Source organism: Palaemon carinicauda, chromosome 3 (genome assembly GCF_036898095.1).
Source record: "Palaemon carinicauda isolate YSFRI2023 chromosome 3, ASM3689809v2, whole genome shotgun sequence".
In the NCBI taxonomy this organism is placed as follows: Eukaryota; Metazoa; Arthropoda; class Malacostraca; order Decapoda; family Palaemonidae; genus Palaemon; species Palaemon carinicauda.
In genome coordinates this window covers 153,128,086-153,151,469 of record NC_090727.1, presented here as the reverse complement: position 1 = coordinate 153,151,469, position 23,384 = coordinate 153,128,086, and the positions used below count along the sequence as shown (strand labels likewise).

At 41.8% G+C, this 23,384-nt stretch overlaps 1 protein-coding gene across 1 annotated transcript; it reads right to left on the bottom strand.

Annotated features, from left to right (window-relative positions):
- Positions 1-160: 160 nt before the first annotated feature.
- xmas (RRM_XMAS2 and SAC3_GANP domain-containing protein xmas) lies at positions 161-21,913 on the bottom strand. Its single transcript, XM_068370966.1, has 3 exons — positions 21,814-21,913; positions 16,813-16,917; positions 161-7,157 (listed from the first exon to the last, which is right to left on the bottom strand). Exon 3 carries the CDS (start codon positions 7,138-7,140, stop codon positions 787-789), a length of 6,354 nt encoding a protein of 2,117 aa, XP_068227067.1. The 5' UTR covers positions 7,141-7,157; positions 16,813-16,917; positions 21,814-21,913; the 3' UTR covers positions 161-786.
- Positions 21,914-23,384: the final 1,471 nt, after the last annotated feature.

The following is a 23,384-nucleotide window of genomic DNA, read 5'->3' as shown; positions in this document are numbered from 1 at the left end:
ATTAAGATGGTAGAGGTAAAGCTGCTTTTTTACCTCTATCACAACCCCTAAACAACAGAAAAGAGGCTAATTTAAAAGTACCAGGACGTTTAACAAAACTATGTACTCCAATATATAAAGTAAATAATTTACTAAGAGAGGATGCAAAATTTTACCACCATTATTTCTATAATATTGTATTTTGTACATAAAAAAATGAAGTAAAAATAGGTAATTACTTGTATAAATTTTCAAAATAGAAATCAACCGATTGAATATCTTATATCATACAAAAATAGAATGAAATATCATAACCTAATTTGATGCACATTCCAGTATTTTACCAGAAACAATAACACTTCAAAACACAAAACAAAATTTCTGTTGGCAAATATGTTTCAAGGTCAGTCAACTATATTACGGAAACACATGTCTCTCTCTGAAAAGACGAGGCAATACCATATATAAAATAATACATAAAACAACATTCTTCTTCTCAATGAAGTCAGGGACTTGAAGTACAGTAAACATCATATTAACCATCACATAATAAGAATATGAGTCGCATTATGTCACTCTTAATGTAACTAATTTTCAGTACATAGCCAAAAATAAGAAACATGATCATACCAATCTTGTATTAGCATACAATATAAACGAAAAAAAAAAAAACACTAAGCACTTTTAAGAATGTCTCCTCTAATGTTTTATGAGTGGTTCAAATTTCCATTCCTTAAAAGAGGGTCACTGATAAACTATGTTCTAAAATAACTAAAGATTTCCATACTGTCCAACACAGGCAAAGAATCACTGCTTAAAAAGAAAACGTAGGTCCTCCCCATCCCCCAATATACTCTCGAGCTTTTTCTGAAATAATTCACATTTTTCTTTTTCTTTAGCAATGGAACTCGACAGTTCCGAGTATTGGATAACCTCCTCGTTGGGATCGGGATCCTCTTCACTGCCTGGATCATCCGACTCGAGCTGCGTCCCTTCTTCGAAGTCCTCAATTGAAAGATCATGCTCCTCCAGGGCATCTTCAAGTCTCCTCTGAAACTCTATGTACTTTTCCTTTTCCTTGATAATATCAGACAAAAGCTCGGTCGAAAGTGATGGAATCTTGGCATTCTTGGGATTAACGTCTTCTTCGTCCTTGCGCTTTCTTGAACTCTGTTTCCCGTAGGAGATGTCGTTCCACGTGGGGTCCGAGTAATCGCACGCTTCCCACCACCCCTTGGGGAAATCAAAAGACCTGAGTTTCGTCGCTTGATAGTAGACTGGGATGTCGGGTAAGATGCCCAACTTGTAGGATACACATGCATTTATAATTTCAGTCCAAGGAATATGCAGTATGTTAACTTCTGTGTCAGGACTCATGAACTCTAAATTGAAGAGAGATTTGAGGAATTCTAATGTCTTTGTCAAGAGGCTGTTGATCTGAGACCAAAGCACGTGGCTGAGCGATTCAGGCTGTGATACCTGCCCCACATAGGCATAAAGAGTCCTAACAATCTGCTCCCAAGGCATAAATCCATCAACTTGTAATACTGGGAGTTTCAACTGTTTGATAATGTTTCTTATGTGTCCCATGTCTTCATTATTCCAAGAAGGCGGTAGAATTTGATCTAAATGACTTAATTCAGGAGGGGGCCAGTCTAAACGGGACAAATCATCATCTGCAAATACTTCGACCAAAAACTGTACGGCAGAATTATATAAATCGACGTACGTCATCGGGCCGAGGGGGGACTTCCCATCGAAACTTCTTTCCTGCTGCTTGAGAACGGAAGGTTGGATGTAATAAGTTGCAGCAAATCCAAGAACAAGACTGTTCAAACGAGACATAGAAACCTGGATCCTTCCAGCGTGCCTATTCCACAAATCAAGTATCACATTCATTAACCTCTCCGATGTCTCGGGGATCAGGATCTCTTCCTCGTTCAATTCCCAACAATCTTCCCCGAAGGAGCCTCCTTCACTTATCACTTTGTAAGGGACATCTTTGTTTTCTTTGATCCAACATTTCACGCTTGCATATGCCGGGTCTTGAGTGGTTAACCCCTGCGTGACGAACAGCACTGCTGAAGTACCTTTAAAAACATCCTTGGACAATGCATTTGGGGAAACCTCAAGGAATACAAATGCATACTCTTGTCCCGTCAGTTTAGAGTAAAAGCTCGAAGTAAACTCGAGTTTCTTTTCCACGTCAGCGTCTTCCATGCAACTCAGTTTGGACCGGAGCCAGTGCAGTACGGTAAACTCTGAATTACTGCAGTTACAAATTAAGACCTTGAAGTAGTGTTTCAATATGTTGTCTGATAGGGATACCCTCTCGATTTCTTTCCTCATTTCCCTTACTATTGGCAGGGGATACCAGGCAACCGACTTCATGAGATCATTTCGGATTAACATCTTTGCAGACGTTTCAGTGAAGGCCAATTTACGCTTCAGGAGATTTTCTGCACTGACGTTCTCTGATAATTTTCTCTTGTATCCCCAAGAGAAAGCCTTATTTTGTTCGTAAATATCGAGCTGCGAGGCCGAAGCCGGGAACGTGACTTGAGCTTGCTTCCGTCTCCTTATTCGAATCACTACTTTTTTCCATTTTCGGAAATATTCTTTAACTTTTCTTAACCTAATCTTCTGCTGCAATTTTTCAACTTTTTCCTCCAGCTCTCTTTCCATTTCCAAAGTAACTATGGTGGCCACTTTCAGAGCTTCATCGTGCACAACTTCCGAGACCAACGACGCTGGAAGTTCTTTCATAAGGGCAGCATGAACTTTCAGCTCCAGTTCGCGTTCGACCTCGCCGACAGATTCCTGGCAGACCTGCTTCACTAACCTCGGAAGAAACTCGGCGATGTATTCATTACAAAGTAGGACACTGGCACGACGCTGTAACTCTTCCAGCTCTCTTCTCTTCTTCTCAGCTTTCTCTATTTCCTTCCTCTCTCTCTCTCTAATTTCCAAACTTACTTCATCATGAGAGCTTTTAGCGACCTTCTTCACTTCTTCTTTAATGCATTCTAAGAGAATGTCTTTCGAAACGAGTTTCTGCAATTTCTCCTTAGTGACACTCTTAATGGCCTTCTTCGCAACGTCTACCGACAGCTCGCTTACGACACTCGAGGTGATCATGCTGTACGCGTCTTTTATGAAAGTCATATAGTCGTGATCAGACATACCCTCCGCTTCGTGCGTAACCGGCTGACTCGATTCGAGAATTGGCTCCTGGGGTGTGTCGGCAGGAGGAGTCTCTTCGTCGCCGAGCGCCAACGCTTGATCTCGGGGTACGACGGGACCCGAGATCAGGGACTTCAGTTTCTTCTGCTGGTCGGACGCGTCTCTAGCGTCGGGGTTTAGGTACCCGTCCTTGTCGAAGCTATCGTGGGGAACGTAAGTGTGTAGAGGATTCTCGGGCATTGGGCCCCCCTGTATGACTTCTACCACAGAGAAGAGCCTATTGCTTTCAATCAATCTGGTGGGTCGGGTTACTGGCGGCTGTCCTTCTGGGTGGAGATAAAATAAGTTCTTGTCCAACATGACATTTTCTCTGTCGACTGTGATGCCATGATAGTTTAAATAACCCACTGCATCGTTCTTGTCTTCAAAGCCCAGAGTTTTAATGATGTACGACAGAGGTATGCTAACTCGTTTTGAGATGGCGTAAGCCTTTACAAAGATATCTAGGGCTTTTGATCGAACCTGAGGGAAGTATCTGTGTAGGATACAGCCTTGAAGATATGTACCGCTTCTGATGAGTTTAAAAAACTTGACGAAGTTATTGGATTTTAATGCCAAAAACACTTTGAGAGCAAATATAACATCAGATGACTTCTGGACTTCATCTCTGTACTGCGAATATTGATGCACAATTTTCTCACCATCATTTAGATTTAGAAGCATTTCATAGGCCCTAAATTCAGATTCTGAAGGAAAGTTTTTATTTAATTCAGCCAAGTCTTTATATAATTCTTTGAGCGTCTGCAAGCTCTTTGTTAAGTTTTCCGTATTAAGCTTTCTGTCAAACACATCCGGGCTTTCCTGGCAGAGATGTACATCCGCATAAATGTGGAACCTAACGCATCTCTCGATGATAGTGACTGCCACACCATCCGTCAGCTGCTGCTGGGTTATGTCGCTACGGATGGCACGGGTCCTGTCCCACAAGTAGTTGTACCAAATTCCGATATCCGTGCTTGCTTTGTCGCAAAGAACCATTATGTTGCAAACCAAAAAATCCATGGTTTTCAGAAGCACAGGTCCGGGCCTCAGTTCATGAGGTAGGGGTTCCTCCTTATCGGCACTGCTTCTAGAAAATTTCTTCACAACCAGTTTGTGGTCCAATGCGCCGTTGGTTACTTCGTAAGAGCTCAGATCGTTCTGAACGTCCCTCATATATCTCTCGAACTCCGGACACATGTCGGGGCAACCAGCATCTAAATTAGCGGCTTTCTTAATGTCCAGCCTCTTTTTCCTCTCGTTTCTCATCAATTTGTCGCGTGCCTTAAGCACAGTATGCCTATCGTTCGAAGTCAGCGCCTGCAATTCCAAAACGGCTTTTAGGTTTTTGGTCTCTGCAAACACATCGTGCTCTCTAGCAGGAGAAACGGGTCTACTCATCGCCTTCAATTTTTCTTCTAGTTTCAACTTTGCAGGTTTTGGCGATTCCAGCCGAGTGGTCTTGGGAGATCCAATCCTAGGTGTTGCCTGAGGAGACATTGTACGAGGTCGAAATTCTGTCGAGAGTCGACTCGGTGTTTTGACTTTCTTTTTCTCCTCGGGAGACTTCTTATACACTTTTGAAAATTTCCCAGGAACAAACACATTCGGCACTGCTTGAGAACTTTGACCTCTGGTACTTGGTCTTTCAAGGGGTACGTAAGGATCCAAATCGCCTGCAAGCTTGGAGTCACTTGAAGGATGAGTTTGCTGAAGGGTTTTAATCGCCTTTCTCTTCGACAGCATGGCGTCGTTGCTGCCGCCGTCTTCGCTCCTTCGTCTCACTGGGGTCCCGTAAAATATTTTGACCTCCGGCAGGTTCGGGTGAATTTTCTGACCCTTTCTCTTGGCCCTGGAGGCTCCTTTGTGGTCCTGGTACTGCACAGTAGCCTGGTTTGACTTCTGGTTAAGAAACACTCTTTTTACTGTGCCAAACTTCTGAAAATGTGTTTTAATAATATCTTTATCCATGCACGAGTCGGGAATCTGCGCGATGATGATCTTCGTCAGGTCCTTCTTTTCGTACTGTGGAGGGCAAGGGGCTGTAGTTGGAGTTAACTTAGGATCCTCTTTCTGTAATATACCCAACAAATCGTCTAACTGCTTACCTTTATCTACATCACTGCTGCCTGTTTCAGTAACACTCGTTTGATTTTGGCTTTCAATCAACGAAGGATCTACTTCTTCTGGTTCTGGCGCTATTTCTCCAGGTTCGAGTTCTATTTCTCCAGGTTCTGGTTGCTCGGAATAAGTGTTCTCTTCTTCTTGCGCTGAGTCCATAATTGTGATTTCTGGCTTCACTGATGCCATACCAGATTCATTGGACATTTCTGTCGAACCAAAGGCTGGTGTAAATTTTGGTGAATCCATTTTGTGATCATGTAACAGCTCAGAACTACTTTCAGTTTCCTTTGAACTCTTAATCCCACCAAATACATTGGTAGAAGGAGTAAACACTGATTTGAATGATGAAGATTTATCTTTTGATGTTCCCTCGAAAGCTTTAAAAACACCCGACGGAGTAGACTGGTCTTTACTTGCTGACGAATTTGATGCAAGAGTTGATTCAGGCACCTTACTAGAAGGTTCATTTAAGGTGGTTGTTGGCATGCTACCAGTTACGCTCGTAGTCTGTCCTCCAAAAATGCTGGGAGCCGGAGACGTTTCTGGAAATGTTGCGGGACTGGTCGCTAGGGTTTCCGAAGTAGTGCTGGGGAGCTTAAACACCATGGCTGAAGCAGGACTAGCACCAACATCGACGTCTAGATTGGATGCTGTAGCAGCGCCCAGATTGGATGCTGTAGTGGCGCTTGTAACGAACGGAACAGTGGAAACTCTGCTTGGAATACTAGTTATAGCAACGCTAGGTATACCACCAAAGAGCCTGGGATTACTAGAAGAAACACTTGTGAAACAAGCTGTGCTCCCAGTGATACTGCCAAAGACGTTGGGAGTGGATGTCACCACTGACCCTCGTTTAGTTCCTTCAACTTTGCCCCCAAAGATACTAGGCAAAGGGGCGGCATTGTAACCACTCAGTGAAGTGATACACGAGGCAGAGGAGCTAGTTCCGCCAAATATAGGAGGCACGCCAGCCGCGGACATTACCGATTTGGTCTCGGATGCAGATCCCGAACCCCGAAAAAGGGTAAAGGCCGAAGAAGACGCACTGCCGGGATTTCCCATATTTCCTGACAGTGACGATTGAAATATCGAAGGGTTTGGCGCTCCACCAAAAACATTTGGTTTTTTACCAATCTCGCTTTTACCGACACCAGAGCCAGGTAGACCTCCAAATACATTTACTGCAGGCGAAGAGACGGATGTAACATTTTCACCCACTGGAATAGTACTTGGCATTCCTGTATTACTAGACCTTTCTCCAAAAACAAGGGGCACACTTTTACTCATAGTTCCCGCTTTAGAAGTGCTGTCAAATCCAGAACTATAAGCCCCAAAACCCAAGTTACTTGATACGGCTTTGCCACTCGTTGCAATCTCATGGCCAGGCTCTGCGCTCGCTTTACTAAATCCACCATCACCAGAACTACCTTTCTTCTCTCCACCAAATACAGGAAAGGTATACATACCGGATTTAAATAAGCCGCTGTCTGCTCCGAACATCCCACCTGATCTGGGTGGAACATTGCTAAATGATGCTCCCGACTCAAAAGGTTTGAAACTAGGAGATTGAAATGCCGTTGATGGGGTGGATGCGACAGACAGCTTACTTGAACTGGTTGAAAAAGTGGTGGAAGAGCCTGGAAAGATATTTCCCGTTGGCGTAAATGCGCGTGAAGTTACCGCGCCAAGCGGCCTTTGTTTGCCGCTGGATTCTGATGCTGTCGTCGTTTGCCTGGCCCCTGATGATGAGGAAGGGAGCAAAAATGGATTCGTAAACGTTGGCTTTTCTGCATTTTGACCTTCTTCATCTGCCATTTTTCTCCAATCACGCTGCAATAAAAGAAAACTCGTTAAACAATTTCTATATAGTACGTTACTGAATATCAAATAAATTATATAACATGCATGAAATGTCTTTTTAAGGAGAAAATGCTATGCTATTCCAAAAGATTATCTTGTGATGGCAGAAGAGAAAATCCAGTATGACATGTACCAACAAACTATCGTCTTTACTCCCCTAGGGTCAGTGTAGTAACCAACAAACTATTGTCTTTACTCCCCTAGGGTCCGTGTAGTAACATGTAAGGCACAGACTAAAGTGTGTAGAGTATAAGGGAGAGACTATTGAAAAAGACGAAGTGCTTCCAATGCTGAATTTGTCTATTAACTGACGACACGTCGCCCACCGAGACCCATTACTAACACCTGGGCATTTGTTTCTCACCCAGCAACCATCTTTTCATTTCAGAAGAATGTCCCGGTCATGTTCAGCTTCCCCACCCCCGCCCCAAGTCTAGGGAAACGGGAGAGCACCCCAAATGTAGATTAATTCCCACGTGGAGACAAACTTCCAAGTCACTTAAATGGCTTACTCCTTGTCTCTTTTTCTACGACCAGACAATCAAAAATAAAAAAAAGTTTGATTGTATAACAGGATGCTAAGCAACCCCACTGCACGACAGCCATACGCGCTGCCAAATGGCTTGCGTCTCTTATCTTCTGATCGTTGTGCCAAGAGGAGGCATCCTCTCCTCTCTTCTACGATCACGACTTTCACATCCACACTGGAATACCCTTATAGTGCTTTGGGTTAGGCTGATGTATGTAAAAAAAAAAAAAAAGACTGATACCAGAGCATAAAACAAGGTAGACCCATGCACCACAAGGTAAAGTCACCTGTAACCAAGTGAACGGCCAATTAGAGCTTACACGTGTGAAAGAAAAAGGCTAACAAGTCGACCAAATTGGCTAATCTACTATGGAACCCGGGTGAGGATCCGTCTCTTTGACCCTATTACCCCAGTAGGTACCCTGATCTAAATGAGTACCAGAAACGTGTTGTTGAATCACTCAATTTGTTCTTGGGGTAATATCTTATCAAACCCTACTGTATGCCCAAATAAGCTATAGATATCCTGAAATTGCTTATTAGTAAAAAGAAAATGCTAATGACGTAATTCTTCACACATCTTGGGATTTCACAAATGGAGATTAATTCTATCTTTCTGACGAAGGGAGGTCAGGTGACACAGATAATCCCAAACAGAGAAGGATTTGTTGGTGTGGGTATTTTGAAGACTTCCCTTACTGATAATGTGGATCTTTGTGGATATTCTTGTAGATACTGGACAAAGGTCACTACAACTAACTGCATAAGACTTTATCATCGAAACTAAATTCCAATGAAGTGCCAGGTGCCACCACTTCTTATGTTTACATTGAATTATCACATTTGATTTAAGAGAATATGTTCAGTACAAGGTTACTAAAAAGTTCCTAGCTTAGGCTAAGCAATATAAATAGTATGAAATAAATTAACCCTTTTACCCCTAGGCTATTTGGAAATTTCTAACCCTTAACCCCCAAGGGGTTATTTTTTTCCCAGCACATTTTGCAGTATATTTATTTTTAAATTGCTCTAACAGCCTTAATTTTTGTCATAGAGAGGTCAGGTTGGTCTCATTCTCTTGGAAAATGCCTGAATTTTCGCAAAACATTATCAAAAATATGAAAAAAAAAAAAATTGTATAGCATTTTTTTGCAAGGACGTACCGGTACGTCCATGGGGGTAAAGGGTGGCTTTTGTGAAACATACCAGTACGTCCTTTGGGGGTAAAGGGTTAAAACTTGTATTGGATTTATGAATTTGGGCTATATAGCCCAGCCCCGGGGACGTTGAGACCATTCGGCCCCCAAGTGCCACTGGGAAAAACCCTGCATTTACACTAGGAGGTAAACTTTAGAAGACTTTGAACATCAAGATGGAAGAAAGGAGGTGGGAATGGAGCTAAAGTAAAGGATATAAAGTATACTGAGTGCCACTAGGAGCCAAAGGTAATGCTTAGAGTACATCATGCAAGGTGCGATGATGCCACTAACCTCCTATGGAGGGGACCAGGGCTTGTAACTCCTCCATGATCTGTGGTTTAAATGCTCTAATTCCCTATGGGGTGACAAGGCTTTTGACTTCTCTATCGTCTGTAGTTTGCCTTACAGAATTCAAAGGTTGTGGAAGACTGCACCATCAAGGAATCATAAAGGTAAATAGTGTAATCTGTACAGGCGGTTCTGCCCTCTGCAGAGACACAAGAAAGTTTTTCATTGACTCAGCACTTAAAAGTATGAATGACACATTGGTCATTGTTCTTATATTCTCTCGGTTAAACTGATATTCTAAAGGGCTAAGATCTACATAGCGAAGGAATATTATGGCTAAACCTTCAAGGTCACACTACAATAAATGAACCTTTTACATATACTGTGATCTGATTTTGATATCAATGACAAGAACTATCTATATGTGTGTAGTTGTATAATTTACAATCACCATGCTAGAATTATAACATAGCTACACAACTGTTTATTCTAGATTCTGAAATGGAAGTGACTTACCAAAGCATTAAAAAAATTGGTTGCCAAATGATAACAGTAGTTGGAAAAAATTTTTTCCCTTTGACATAATGTCGCATAGAAAATTCTTTGACTGTTTCTTAAATGCTCAAGTTGGAGCTGAGACATAGTTATGAACAGAGGTTAAATTCAAGCTACTCTCATTGCAGAATTGCAAATGAAATCACCTAATATCATATATATAAAAAAATATGTTATTTTCATTAGTAAAATAAATTTTTGAATATACTTACCCGATAATCATGTAGCTGTCAACTCCGTTGCCCGACAGAATTCTACGGAAGGGATACGCCAGCGATCGCTATACAAGAGGGGGGTGTACTCACAAGCGCCACCTGTGGCCAGGTACTGCAGTACTTCTTGTTGACACCACTTCAATTTTTCCTCGGTCCACTGGTTCTATGGGGAGGAAGGGTGGGTCAATTAAATCATGATTATCGGGTAAGTATATTCAAAAATTTATTTTACTAATGAAAATAACATTTTTCAATATTAAACTTACCCGATAATCATGTAGCTGATTCACACCCAGGGAGGTGGGTGAAAACCAGTGTACATGTATATCAAGAAGCTAAGTATCCCGTATTTCATATTATCAGTTATTCAAAATAACAATGAAATTACAAGTACCTGGTAAGGAAGTCGACTTGAGCCATTACTCTGCCTTAAATAAGTTCGTCTTCCTTACTGAGCGCAGCGTTCCTCTTAGGAGGCTGAACAACTCTAAGATGCTGAAGTATCAAGGGCTGCAACCCATACTAAAGGACCTCATCACAACCTTTAACCTCGGCGCTTCTCAAGAAAGAATTGACCACCCGCCAAATCAACAAGGATGTGGAAGGCTTCTTAGCCGACCGTACAACCCATAAAAAGGTATTCAAGAGAAAGGTTAAAAGGTTATGGGATTATGGGAATGTAGTGGCTGAGCCCTCGCCTACTACTGCATTCGTTGCTACGAATGGTTCCAGGGTGTAGCAGTACTCGTAAAGAGACAGGACATCTTTGAGATAGAATGATGCGAACACTGACTTGCTTCTCCAATAGGTTGCATCCATAACACTCTGCAGAGAATGGCTCTGTTTGAAGGCCACTGAAGTAGCCACAGCTCCTACTTCATGTGTCCTTACCTTCAGCAAAGCAAGGTCTTCTTCCTTCAGATGAGAATGTGCTTCCCTAATCAGAAGCCTGAATAGTAAGAAACTGAGTTCTTAGAACTTGGAAAAGAAGGTTTCTTGATAGCACACCATAAGGCTTCTGATTGTCCTCGTAAAGGTTAAGACCTTTTTAGATAGTACCTAAGAGCTCTAACTGGGCAAAGTACTCTCTCCAGTTCATTCCCCACCAAGTTGGACAGGCTTGGGATCTCGAACGACTTAGGCCAAGGACGTGAAGGAAGCTCGTTTAGCAAAAACCGAGCTGCAAGGAACATGTAGCCGTTTCAGATGTGAAAACAATGATCCTGCTGAAGGCGTGGATCTCACTTACTCTTTTAGCTGTTGTCAAGCACACGAGGAAAAGAGTTTTTAATGTGAGGTCCTAAAAAGAGGCTGATTGGAGAGGTTCAAATCTTGATGACATAAGGAACCTTAGGACCACGTCTAGATTCCAGCCTGGAGTGGACAACCGACGTTCCTTTGAGGTCTCAAAAGACCTAGGGAGGTCCTGTAGATCTTTGTTGATGGAAAGATCCAAGCCTCTGTGGCGGAAAACCGCTGCCAACATACTTCTGTAACCCTTGATCGTAGGAGCTGAAAGGGATCTTACTTTCCTTAGATATAACAGGAAGTCAGCAATCCGGGTTACAGTGGTACTGGTTGAGGAAACTGCATTGGTCTTGTACCAGCTACGGAAGACTTCCCCTTGAGACTGATAGATTCTGAGAGTGGATGTTCTCCTTGCTTTGGCAATCGCTCTGGCTGCCTCCTTAGAAAAGCCCCTAGCTCTTGAGAGTCTTTCGAAAGTCTGAAGGCAGTCAGACGAAGAGCGTGGAGGTTTGGGTGTACCTTCTTTACGTGAGGTAGACGTAGAAGGTTCACTCCTAGAGGAAGAGTCCTGGGAATGTCGACCAGCCATTGCAGTACCTCTAAGAACCATTCTCTCGCGGGCCAGAGCGGAGCCAACCAACGTCAGCCGTGTCCCTTTGCGAGAGGAGAACTTCTGAAGTACCCTGTTGACAATCTTGAACGGCGGGAATGCATACAGGTCGAGATGGAACCAATCCAGCAGAAAAGCATCCACGTGAACTGCTGCTGGGTCTGGAATCGGAGAACAATACAACAGGAGTCTCTAGGTTATCGAGGTAGCGAACAGATCTATGGTTGGCTGACCCCACAGGGCCCAAAGTCTGCTGCAAACATTCTTGTGAAGGGTCCACTCTGTGGGGATGACCTGACCCTTCCGGCTGAGGTGATCTGCCATGACATTCATACCGCCCTGAATGAACCTCGTTACCAGCGTGAGCTTTCGATCTTTAGACCAGATGAGGAGGTCCCTTGCGATCTAGAACAACTTCACGAAAGAGTCCCTCCCTGCTTGAAGATGTAAGCCAGGGCTGTGGTGTTGTCAGAGTCCACCTCCACCACTTTGTTAAGCTGGAGGGACTTGAAGTTATCAAGGCCAGAAGAACCGCCAACAACTCCTTGCAATTGATGAGAAGTGTCCTTTGCTCCTGATTCCATGTTCCCGAGCATTCCTGTCCGTCCAAAGTCGCACCCCAGCCCGTGTCTGATGCGTCCGAGAGGAGACGGCGGTCGGGTTTCTGAACAGCCAAAGGTAGACTTCCTTGAGAAGAAAGCTGTTCTTACACCACGCGAGAGAAGACCTCCTCTCTTCGGAAACAGGAACTGAGACCGTCTCTAGCGTCATGTCCTTTATCCAGTGAGCAGCTAGATGATACTGAAGGGGGGGAGGTGGAGTCTCCCTAACACGATGAACAGGGCCAGCGATGAAAGTGTCCCTGTTAGACTCATCCACTACCTGACTGAGCATCGGTTCCTTCTCAGCATGCTCTGGATGCATTCTAGGGCTTGGAAGATCCTTGGGGCCGACGGAAAAGCCCGAAAAGCTCGACTCTGAAGATCCATACCCAGGGAGACAATGGTCTGGGATGGGACGAGCTGAGACTCCTCAAAATTGACCAGGAGGCCCAGTTCCTTGGTCAGATCCATAGTCCATCTGAGAATCTCCAGACAGCGACGACTTGTGGGAGCTCTTAAAAGCTAGTCGTCTGACGGAGCCGGACATAAGATCATGGTACTGCTGCACAGTCTGTGAACTGTCAACCATGGGGAAGCGAGGAAGTACAGTGACAACCCGAAGCTGTCTAGACTGTCTGGGTCGTACAGACAACTCCTTATCGGGTTGCTGAGGTTGCCGCACTGCGTCACAACAAGTCACTTCTGCTGGTTGTTGAACGTCTTCCCAGTGACACACTGACTCCGTAAACAAAAAATCCTCTAACAAGGACTAAGCTTGGACTGCATGTCTTGCAACACAGCTCAAGGTCTATGGGAGCAGGTGTGGTAACAGACGGGGTTAGCGACTGAAGTGGAACCATTACCTTCCCTGGAAGCATGTTATGCTTAAATAAAAGTCCATAGGAGGCTACGCAGCTAAAGGCTCCTCTCCAAATGACAGAGTCCTCAAGGGAATATCAGAAGGAGGGAGAAAAGCACTTTCTCATCTACAGGGACCATATCCGAGAAAAGCTAAGTTCTCTCAGTGAGGGTTTCACTGGTGCAAAAGCAGCAGACTAGAAGGCAACGTTATGAAACTGCTTGACAGTCTAGTGAGTTGGCAACAACCAAAGATGTATGACTGAGAAGCATGCGGTAAGGTATGCAGAGCATGCTGTATGCAGAGCATGCTGTATGCAGAGCATGCTGTATGCAGAGCATGCTGTATGCAGAGCATGCTGTATGTAGAGCATGCTGTATGCAGAGCATGCTGTATGCAGAGCATGCTGTATGCAGAGCATGCTGTATGCAGAGCATGCGGTAAGGTATGCAGAGCATGTTGTATGCAGAGCATGCTGTATGTAGAGCATGCTGTAAGGTAAGCAGAGCGTGTTGCATGGCGTGTAACATTTCTCAGAAATTCCATGACCAGTGCTAGAGTGAGTAATATCGCATTACCGTCCATTGAAAGTGCACGTGCCGAGGGAATTGATTTAGACTGTTTTGTTGATGAATTTGATAGCCGGCATGATAATCGTAGAATTAAGCTACACTAAATGTACTATAATCTACTTCACCTCAGGAAAGGGAAACTCGCCCTGTTGGCAACACTGCATTACTTCATGCATGCTTGCATGGGGTTTAATATCAACATAATATTTACCTTACATTCATAAATCATGATTCATTTTTGTTTTGAAGATATTTTTGCCATATTTTGCGATTTTGTTAAAAATATATTGCAAGGAATACATATATATTTTTATATAAGTAATACAAATAACCTCCATTATCATAATGTTTGTGTAGGCATACATGTATATGATTACAAATGCAAGTTATGAAAGTAATGAGGTGTTATTATTGTCATTTGTTATTCCCAAGTTGAATGGGAAGAGGCTCAAGTTGAGGAGAAAGTGGCAGATGCATGCGTTGAGGTGGCTGACTCATAGCATGAGGTTGCTGCCTCAAGAGTTGCGCTTGCTGTAAGGGTTGCGGATGCGCAGTAGCAGGTTCCTGAGGAACGAGTTAAGGTTCCTGAGGTGTGAGCTGCGAGAGTTGAGGTAGCGGCTGCGCAGAACGCAGTTCTTGTCTCGCGAGTTGAGGTTCCTGAGGTGCTAGCCTAAGGAGTTGAGGCTCTTGCCTTGAGGAGGGTTGGGTTGTCGTACCTCAAGAGATTGTTGCCTCGCTGGTGGAACCGCAAGCGGAAGCGGAGGAAGTAAGGCATAAGATTCCTGCTCCCATTGCTGAGGTTGCCTTAAGGAAGGCGGAGGTTGCTGCACAGCACACCGCTGGTAACTGGCAACTCAGTACGCGGTAAGGTATCCTGAGGAACCTCAACATCGTACGCCTGGCAGACTGGACTGCGGTGAGGCGGAGCGATCGCAGGAGGAGGTGTAACCTTCTCAGCCTGACACTCACGCATTAAGACCGCAAGCTGTGACTGCATGGACTGCAGCAAAGTCATCTTGGGGTCGGCAGACGCTAAGGTCTGCTGAGGCAAAGCCTTAACAGAAGATGAGGTCTGTTGCGGCATCACCTTACCTCTCTTAGGAGGTGTGCAGTCACCTGATGACTGCGGAGAGTCAGAGCTAACCCAATGACTGCATCCGGGTTGTTGAACTCTAGAGGTCTGGACTTTACGTTTAAGAGGTCTTGAGACCTGAGTCCAGCGTTATCTCCCCGAAATTTCTTCTGCAGACGAGTAAAATAAGGGCTCAATCGTCTGCGGGTGGGAGTGACGGTCTCTGTAAGACACGCCCGCAACCACCGAGGATACTTCTGTGCGCCGATCAAGGCCTGCCGAACCCTTTTGCCCTTCGACATTGCTTCTCCCCTGGGCTTGGGAGCTTGCAAGAGGTCCCGGACTGGGAGGACGACTGGCACGCAAGAAGTACCCTCACGCACAACACTGACACACTTTGCGCTAATCACTTATCACTTTTGAATTTCTGTTTGCACTTATTTCACTGAACTCGAAACTTTAAGTGGTTTGTACCTGAAACACGCAATTCTATCCTTCTTTTAAAGTTAGTAATTGCGAAAACAGAATTACAATGTAACAGAAAAATCTGATGAAAGATAAATAATTCAGTGGCTGGAAAGAGACTAAACACTAGATCAAATAAACTACGTTTAAAATCTCTCACCGCATAAAGCTTGAGAACAAGAATAAACTCTAGAAACGTTTACCTTCTTCCCCTAAAGAGACTAGGGAGAAGAGCAAAAACGATAACAACGTTACTCGCTTGAACGAAACGTTTATCCAGCTCTCTCTCCCTCCGTCTCTATCTCACTCTCTCTCTCTCTCTTGACTAAGAACCTGAGAGAAGAGCCCAATCATATATACTCGTTAAAACATATTATTGTTAAAGGAAAAAAACTGAAAGATTTCCCAAGTTCCTTTATTAGAATTAAAACCATTAAGCTAAGAAAGAATGAACAAAACGTTATAAACGGTTTACTCTTACTGCAACGTGACACCGTGAAAATTCTCTCTCTATCGTAACGATAGAGCGCAAGTTGAACGTTCTGAACGTCAACAACTGCAGAGACAAAACAAAACGTTAGTTCAACTTTGAAACAGTACGAGACTATCAAAGAAATTCTTTCAAAAACATTAAAATAGCATAATATGTTAACAGGTAAAACCGAAATGACGGGCTCAATGTTAATTAACTTCGGCACAAGAAAAGACCGCCTACTATTAGGAAAGGTCGAATATAAACAAATATAAAAATTAATTTAATAATTTTATAAAAAAGGAAGTTAATCGAAGAGGCCTATAAATGGCGGAGAGATATAAAATAAATCTATAACTTTTGTGAGCAAAATTAAGAAAGAGAGTCTATACTCTCTTAGACACCAACACTTCCGTCTAAGGGAAGGGTCGGCCATTTAAAGGTGAAACAGAGTTCATACTCTCTTCGTCACCATAATTAATCAAATTAATTCCAAAAGCTAGCTAAGCTAATAATAAAACTTCCTGAATAGCGAAAGCTGAAATCTTAGAGCAATACTTCACCAAAAACCGTGAACAAGACTCCAAAATTATAAGGGTATCCATGAACGTCTTGCCGGAAGCACGACAGAGGAAAAATTGAAGTGGTGTCAACAAGAAGTACTGCAGTACCTGGCCACAGGTGGCGCTTGTGAGTACACCCCCCTCTTGTATAGCGATCGCTGGCGTATCCCTTCCGTAGAATTCTGTCGGGCAACGGAGTTGACAGCTACATGATTATCGGGTAAGTTTAATATTGAAAAAGGCCATATATTAATTAGTTCAGTGAGATCGGTGGTATTGTATTTACATGGTGGCTATCTTTTTTAATGGTGGCTATCTTTTTTATTTTACAATCCCAGCCTTTCAAAGAAAAACTAAAACAATATGAAGTACAAATCTATTGATCTGCGAGTCTCAAATGCATCCAAAGCTGTTGTTTAATGGCAGGAGAGATTGCTCGCGCTAAATGATAATGTCATTTTATCTGCAGATTTATCAATGTACCTGAAAAAACAAAAGGAAAAGAGTGACATTAGGAGACAAGAAAATTTCTAAATATACTTAAGTAAATATCAGGGGTAAAAAGTAAATATCAGAAAAGGTTGAAAATGGCATATGACGAGGTGAGAGTAAGAGAAACTGGTAATTTAGAGGAGGAGTGGAAGTTAGCAAAAGAAAATTTTGTTGGGATTGCAAGTGATGTATGTGGCAAGAAGGTTGTTGGAGGCAGCATGAGGAAGGGCAGTGAATGGTGGAATGAAGGAGTGAAGGTAAAAGTGGAAGAGAAAAAGAGGGCTTTTGAAGAATGGCTGCAGAGTAATAGTATAGAGAACTATGAAAAATATAGAGAGCAAAAGGTGGAAGTAAAGCGCAAGGTACGTGAGGCAAAGAGGGCAGCTGACCTGAGGTGGGGTCAGGGACTGGGTCAGTCATATGAAGAGAATAAGAAGAAGTTTTGGAAAGAAGTGAAGAGAGTAAGGAAGGCCGGCGCAAGAATTGAAGAGACAGTGAAAGATGGAAATGGAAGGTTGTTAAAAGGAGAGGAGGCAAGGAAAAGGTGGGCGGAATATTTTGAAAGTTTGCTGAATGTTGAGGATGATAGGGAGGCAGATATAATTGCTGTTCCAGGTGTTGAGGTGCCAGTGATGGGAGATGAGAATGAGAGAGAGATTACAATAGAGGAAGTGAGGAGAGCACTAGATGAAACGAGAGTAGGAAAAGCATCTGGTATGGATGGTGTGAAAGCTGAGATGTTGAAGGAAGGGGGTGTGACTGTACTTGAATGGTTGGTGAGATTGTTTAATGTGTGTTTTGTGTTGTCAATGGTACCAGTAGATTGGGTCTGTGCATGTATTGTACCACTATATAAGGGTAAGGGAGATGTGCATGAGTGTTGTAACTCAAGAGGTATTAGTTTGTTGAGTGTAGTTGGAAAAGTGTATGGTAGAGTACTGATTAATAGGATTAAGGATAAAACAGAGAATGCAATCTTGGAAGTACAGGGTGGTTTTAGAAGAGGTAGGGGTTGTATGAATCAGATTTTAACAGTTAGGCAGATATGCGAGAAATATTTAGCAAAAGGTAAGGAGGTGTATGTTGCGTTTATGGATCTGGAGAAAGCATATGATAGAGTTGATAGGGAAGCAATGTGGAATGTGATGAGGTTATATGGAGTTGGTGGAAGGTTGTTGCAAGCAGTGAAAAGTTTCTACAAAGGTAGTAAAGCATGTGTTAGAATAGGAAATGAAGTGAGCGATTGGTTTCCGGTGAGAGTGGGGCTGAGACAGGGATGTGTGATGTCGCCGTGGTTGTTTAACTTGTATGTTGATGGAGTGGTGAGAGAGGTGAATGCTCGAGTGCTTGGACGAGGATTAAAACTGGTAGGCGAGAATGATCATGAATGGGAGGTAAATCAGTTGTTGTTTGCGGATGATACTGTACTGGTAGCAGACACAGAAGAGAAGCTTGACCGACTAGTGACAGAATTTGGAAGGGTGTGTGAGAGAAGGAAGTTGAGAGTTAATGTGGGTAAGAGTAAGGTTATGAGATGTACGAGAAGGGAAGGTGGTGCAAGGTTGAATGTCATGTTGAATGGAGAGTTACTTGAGGAGGTGGATCAGTTTAAGTACTTGGGGTCTGTTGTTGCAGCAAATGGTGGAGTGGAAGCAGATGTACGTCAGAGAGTGAATGAAGGTTGCAAAGTGTTGGGGGCAGTTAAGGGAGTAGTAAAAAATAGAGGGTTGGGCATGAATGTAAAGAGAGTTCTATATGAGAAAGTGATTGTACCAACTGTGATGTATGGATCGGAGTTGTGGGGAATGAAAGTGATGGAGAGACAGAAATTGAATGTGTTTGAGATGAAGTGTCTGAGGAGTATGGCTGGTGTATCTCGAGTAGATAGGGTTAGGAACGAAGTGGTGAGGGTGAGAACGGGTGTAAGAAATGAGTTAGCGGCTAGAGTGGATATGAATGTGTTGAGGTGGTTTGGCCATGTTGAGAGAATGGAAAATGGCTGTCTGCTAAAGAAGGTGATGAATGCAAGAGTTGATGGGAGAAGTACAAGAGGAAGGCCAAGGTTTGGGTGGATGGATGGTGTGAAGAAAGCTCTGGGTGATAGGAGGATAGATGTGAGAGAGGCAAGAGAGCGTGCTAGAAATAGGAATGAATGGCGAGCGATTGTGACGCAGTTCCGGTAGGCCCTGCTGCTTCCTCCGGTGCCTTAGATGACCGCGGAGGTAGCAGCAGTAGGGGACTCAGCAGTATGAAGCTTCATCTGTGGTGGAAATGTGGGAGGTTGGGCTGTGGCACCCTAGCAGTACCAGCTGAACTCGGCTGAGTTCCTGGTTAGGCTGGAGGAACGTAGAGAGTAGAGGTCCCCTTTTTTGTTTTGTTTCTTGTTGTTGTCGGCTACCCCCCAAAATTGGGGGAAGTGCCTTTGGTATATGTATGTATGTACTTAAGTAAACTCAATATGATTTAAATCAAATCCATACTTAGCACATCTATTTTTCTTTCTATTAGATGCTAAATAAACTTGTAAGATTAACCAATTCTGTCAAACTTCTCTATATCATTATTATTACTAGCTAAGCTACAACCCTAACTGGAAAAGCTGGATGCTAAAAGCCCAAGGGCTCTAACAAGGATAAATAGCCCAGTGAGGAAATGAAACAAGGAAATATATACATAGTAAATAAACTGGTAACAACTGGAAACTTTATTTGATCAAACTACATAGGAATACCTAAATCACACAAATGAAATCAGAGGTAAGACTGAAGAATTTGACTGTATAATCTTACTCCATATCTTTATTTGTGTTTATAGTCTATGCTAACCCATGAAAAACTTTTAAGAGCCATAAGCCTTCAAAATAGAATAGAGAAGCCTCGTAAAATAAGAAACCCAGCAGTTTCTGGTATAATTGTAAATTTTACTAAGCTTGTCTATAGAAATAAAAAAAAAATCTTGTCCCTAGGAAAAAAAAAATAGTTAAATAACAAACTTATTTTTTGCCATGATGAAACATCATAGGCAATATTACTTTTCTTTAAATATAAAGAACCTAAGACAAACTGATGATAAGATATTTGTCAGTTAAATGTTGTGGTAGCCTATATAAAATGTGCCTGCCTGGCAATCTACAGGACTGGGGTTTGAGACCCGCTCAAGCTCGAATAGGTTCTTGTAGTATCTGCAACCTCACCATCTTGGTGAACTAAGGATGGGAAGGTTTGGGGGAGCCTATTAGGTCTACCTATTAGTGAGAGGGCAGCTTGGGTGCTGATCATTTGCACATATGATCCGTCTCTAGGGAATTGTCACTGTCTCTTGCATCTGCCATTCATGAGCGACCTTTAAACCTCTAAGAGATTTAACCTACTCCAAGCTGAATTCTACTGGGAGTTCAGTAATTATAAATTTTTCCTTCAGCATTTCAGGAATTATTCCAAACTTTCCACTTCAGTAGTGGTATAGCCAGCTTGAATTACTGTGAGTTTAGATGATTAATATGGACCCGCCCGAGAAGTAGTTCACTCGACTTCAGTGGAGGGTTGGATTTAAACCCAAAACAAGTAAACAAGTAAGTAAGTTTAGATGCAAGTCTGAACACATTTGAATACAGTACTGTAGGTAAGAGCAGTAGTCACTCATCTATGCTAATGCATTAAAGTCTTAATCTATGATATGAAAGCATAACTATGACTAAATAAAACACATGGAGGACATGAATATAATGCTTAAATGGAAACATGAAAAAATACAATTCATTTATGGGAGCCTTTCAACAGCTCCTAAGGGACTTTGTAATTCGTTCCAGACCGTGTGTAAAATTTCAAAAGTTATGACTGAAAAACCACATTTTGAAAGGAAGTAAACCCCACCAAACCTAAGACTCCCCACCTAACCTAACTTAGGATCCACATCTTTACCTAGTTACCCCCTTAGACTGCCGCATCCTTGTCTTACCCTAAGACAAGTTTCAACCCTGCGTTCGCTTCCCAGTCGACTTCACAACTAGCAAGGTAATGCCAAATGGTAATATTTCGATAGAATCCCACCCATCTCTATTGATATTAAAATTTGTATCTGGTAAAAAAAAATGTATTAACTTGCGGTAAATAAAGATTTTTTCAAAGTCCCGTTTTAATCTTCACAGTCACACAGAGAGTAGCTTCTGTTACTTCGTACATTCGTTCCTATTCTATTAAGCTCCATCCCTTTGCGCACTGTGATAATTTTCGCCCGAATGCGTAGTAGCTCGTAGTAGCTTCGTTCACTGATCGGTAAATAAAGATTTCTTCAAAGTCCCGTTTTTATCTTCACAGTCACACAGAGAGTAGCTCCTGTTACTTCGTAAGTTCGTTCCTATTCTATTAAGCTCCATCCCTTTGCGCACTGCGATAATTTTCGCCCGAATGCGTAGTAGCTCATAGTAGCTTCGTTCACTGATCTCGGTGGTCCAATGGAAACGCTGTTGTTTCTCTTTAACGTATTACTATTGGGTATTAGATTTTGGCAGGATTTAGCCTTGATTAATGAAGTGTTTATTCTTGGCAAGTAATATGAGAGTTTACGCCTGTCCCACTGAACTACATTTGCCCCCACTGATCGGAGCTTTCGTAGCCCAGGCCCAGCTAACCTAACCTAAGGAACCCTGCCTAATATACACAAAATGGGGTTGAAATAAAAGTAAGTAATCTTTAAGTCCCTAATTATAAATTACTTAGTCAAAAATCATACTCGACTTTGAAATCAGATCAACAATAGTTCGTAATTATTAATAGATTTCTTCCTGCCTACCGTAAGATGCTACCATAGATGGCTTTATATCTACCGTAATAAGTCGTAAATACGCATTAAATAAGAGAATTGTTCATTCAATAGATTCCTTCTTACCCGTTTCTTCTTCGTGGGGGCTTCTTTTCACAGTAGTATTATAACTATGGTGTAATAAGGACTGAAGAGTCTGAAGTTACTGAACTCCACTAAGGTTTGTTTACAACTGAGCCACTGATCTGTCATCGAAACAGGATTGCCAGATTATTTCGACTGAATTATCGTACATGAGCCTTAAAATTGTCGTTTTTCAACCAAAATTATCGTACATAGTTTCAATATAATTATTAAGGAGTTACATAATTGACTTATTTCAAAATGTTTTAATATAATTTTTAATTAAACACTCCAAAATCAAACCACTGTTCTCTAGTCTTGGGTAGTGCCATAGCCTCTGTACCATGGACTTTCACTGTCTTGGGTTAGAGTTCTCTTGCTTGAGGGTACACTCGAGCACACTCTCCTATCTTATTTCTCTTCCTCTTGTTTTGTTAAAGTTTTTATAGTTTATATAGGAGATATTTATTGTTGTTACTCTTCTTAGAATATTTTATTTTCCTTTTTTCCTTTCCGCACTGAGCTATTTTCCCTGTTGGAGCCCCTGGGCTTATAGCATACTGCTTTTCCAACTAGGGTTGTAGCTTAGTAAGTAATAATAATAATAATAATAATATATACCTAAGGTATGTATCGTACATCGTACTGGACCTAAAATAATCGTACATGTACGATAATCATCGTACGAATGGCACCCCTGCACTAGAGCACTAGACAAGGTACAAGGAATGAATTTGACATTTTATTTCTTCTTTTTACTGTTTTTTACAGCCATTTCCGTAAATATTATGTAAAAGAGAAAATTTAATACAAATTTGCTGAGTAATTTTTCAACAAATTCAATATTAATAGAAACTGAGGAATATGGAATGAATTTGAGATTTTATTATTTTTTCATCTTACTGTAATTATTAGTTATTTCCGTAAATATATTTGAAAGAGAAACTTTAACATTAATTTTCTAAAAAGAATGTCAATATATTTAATATTAATATATGATATTAGCAAACGAATAGGAAATAGATAAAAAAAACTGTGATATATGTAATCTAATTACAAGAGGCAAGGAATTTTCTCAAATCTCTCCTCTTGTATGTCAAAAATTATTGTATCCAGGGATTTATTAGGAAGGATATTTATTCTAAAACAACTTTGATTATTATTTATTATATAAGACAACCATATTCTTATTTCTATTCTGTTTGTAATGTTGTAACAACGAATAATTCAAGATACCCATAGAACAATACGAAATTGTCTATATTATATCAATTATTTTTGGGTAGTGACAAATTATTATTATTATTATTATTATTTGCTAAGCTACAACCCTAGCTGGAAAAGCAAAATGCTATAAGCCCAGGGGCCCCAACAGGGAAAATAGCCCAGTAAGGAAAGGAAAGGAAAAATAAAATATTTTAAGAGTAACATTAAAATAAATATTTCCTATATAAACTATGAAAACTTTAACAAAACAAGAGGAAGAGAAATTAAATAGAATAGTGTGCCTGATTGTACCCTCAAGCAAGAGAATAAATAGATGGATAGATATTAAAGAGAGAGTTGTCATAAGG

Coding starts and splice junctions, on each gene's coding strand:
- xmas (XM_068370966.1), bottom strand. CDS start 7,140: ATGGCAGATGAAGAAGGTCAAAATGCAGAAAAGCCAACGTTTACGAAT.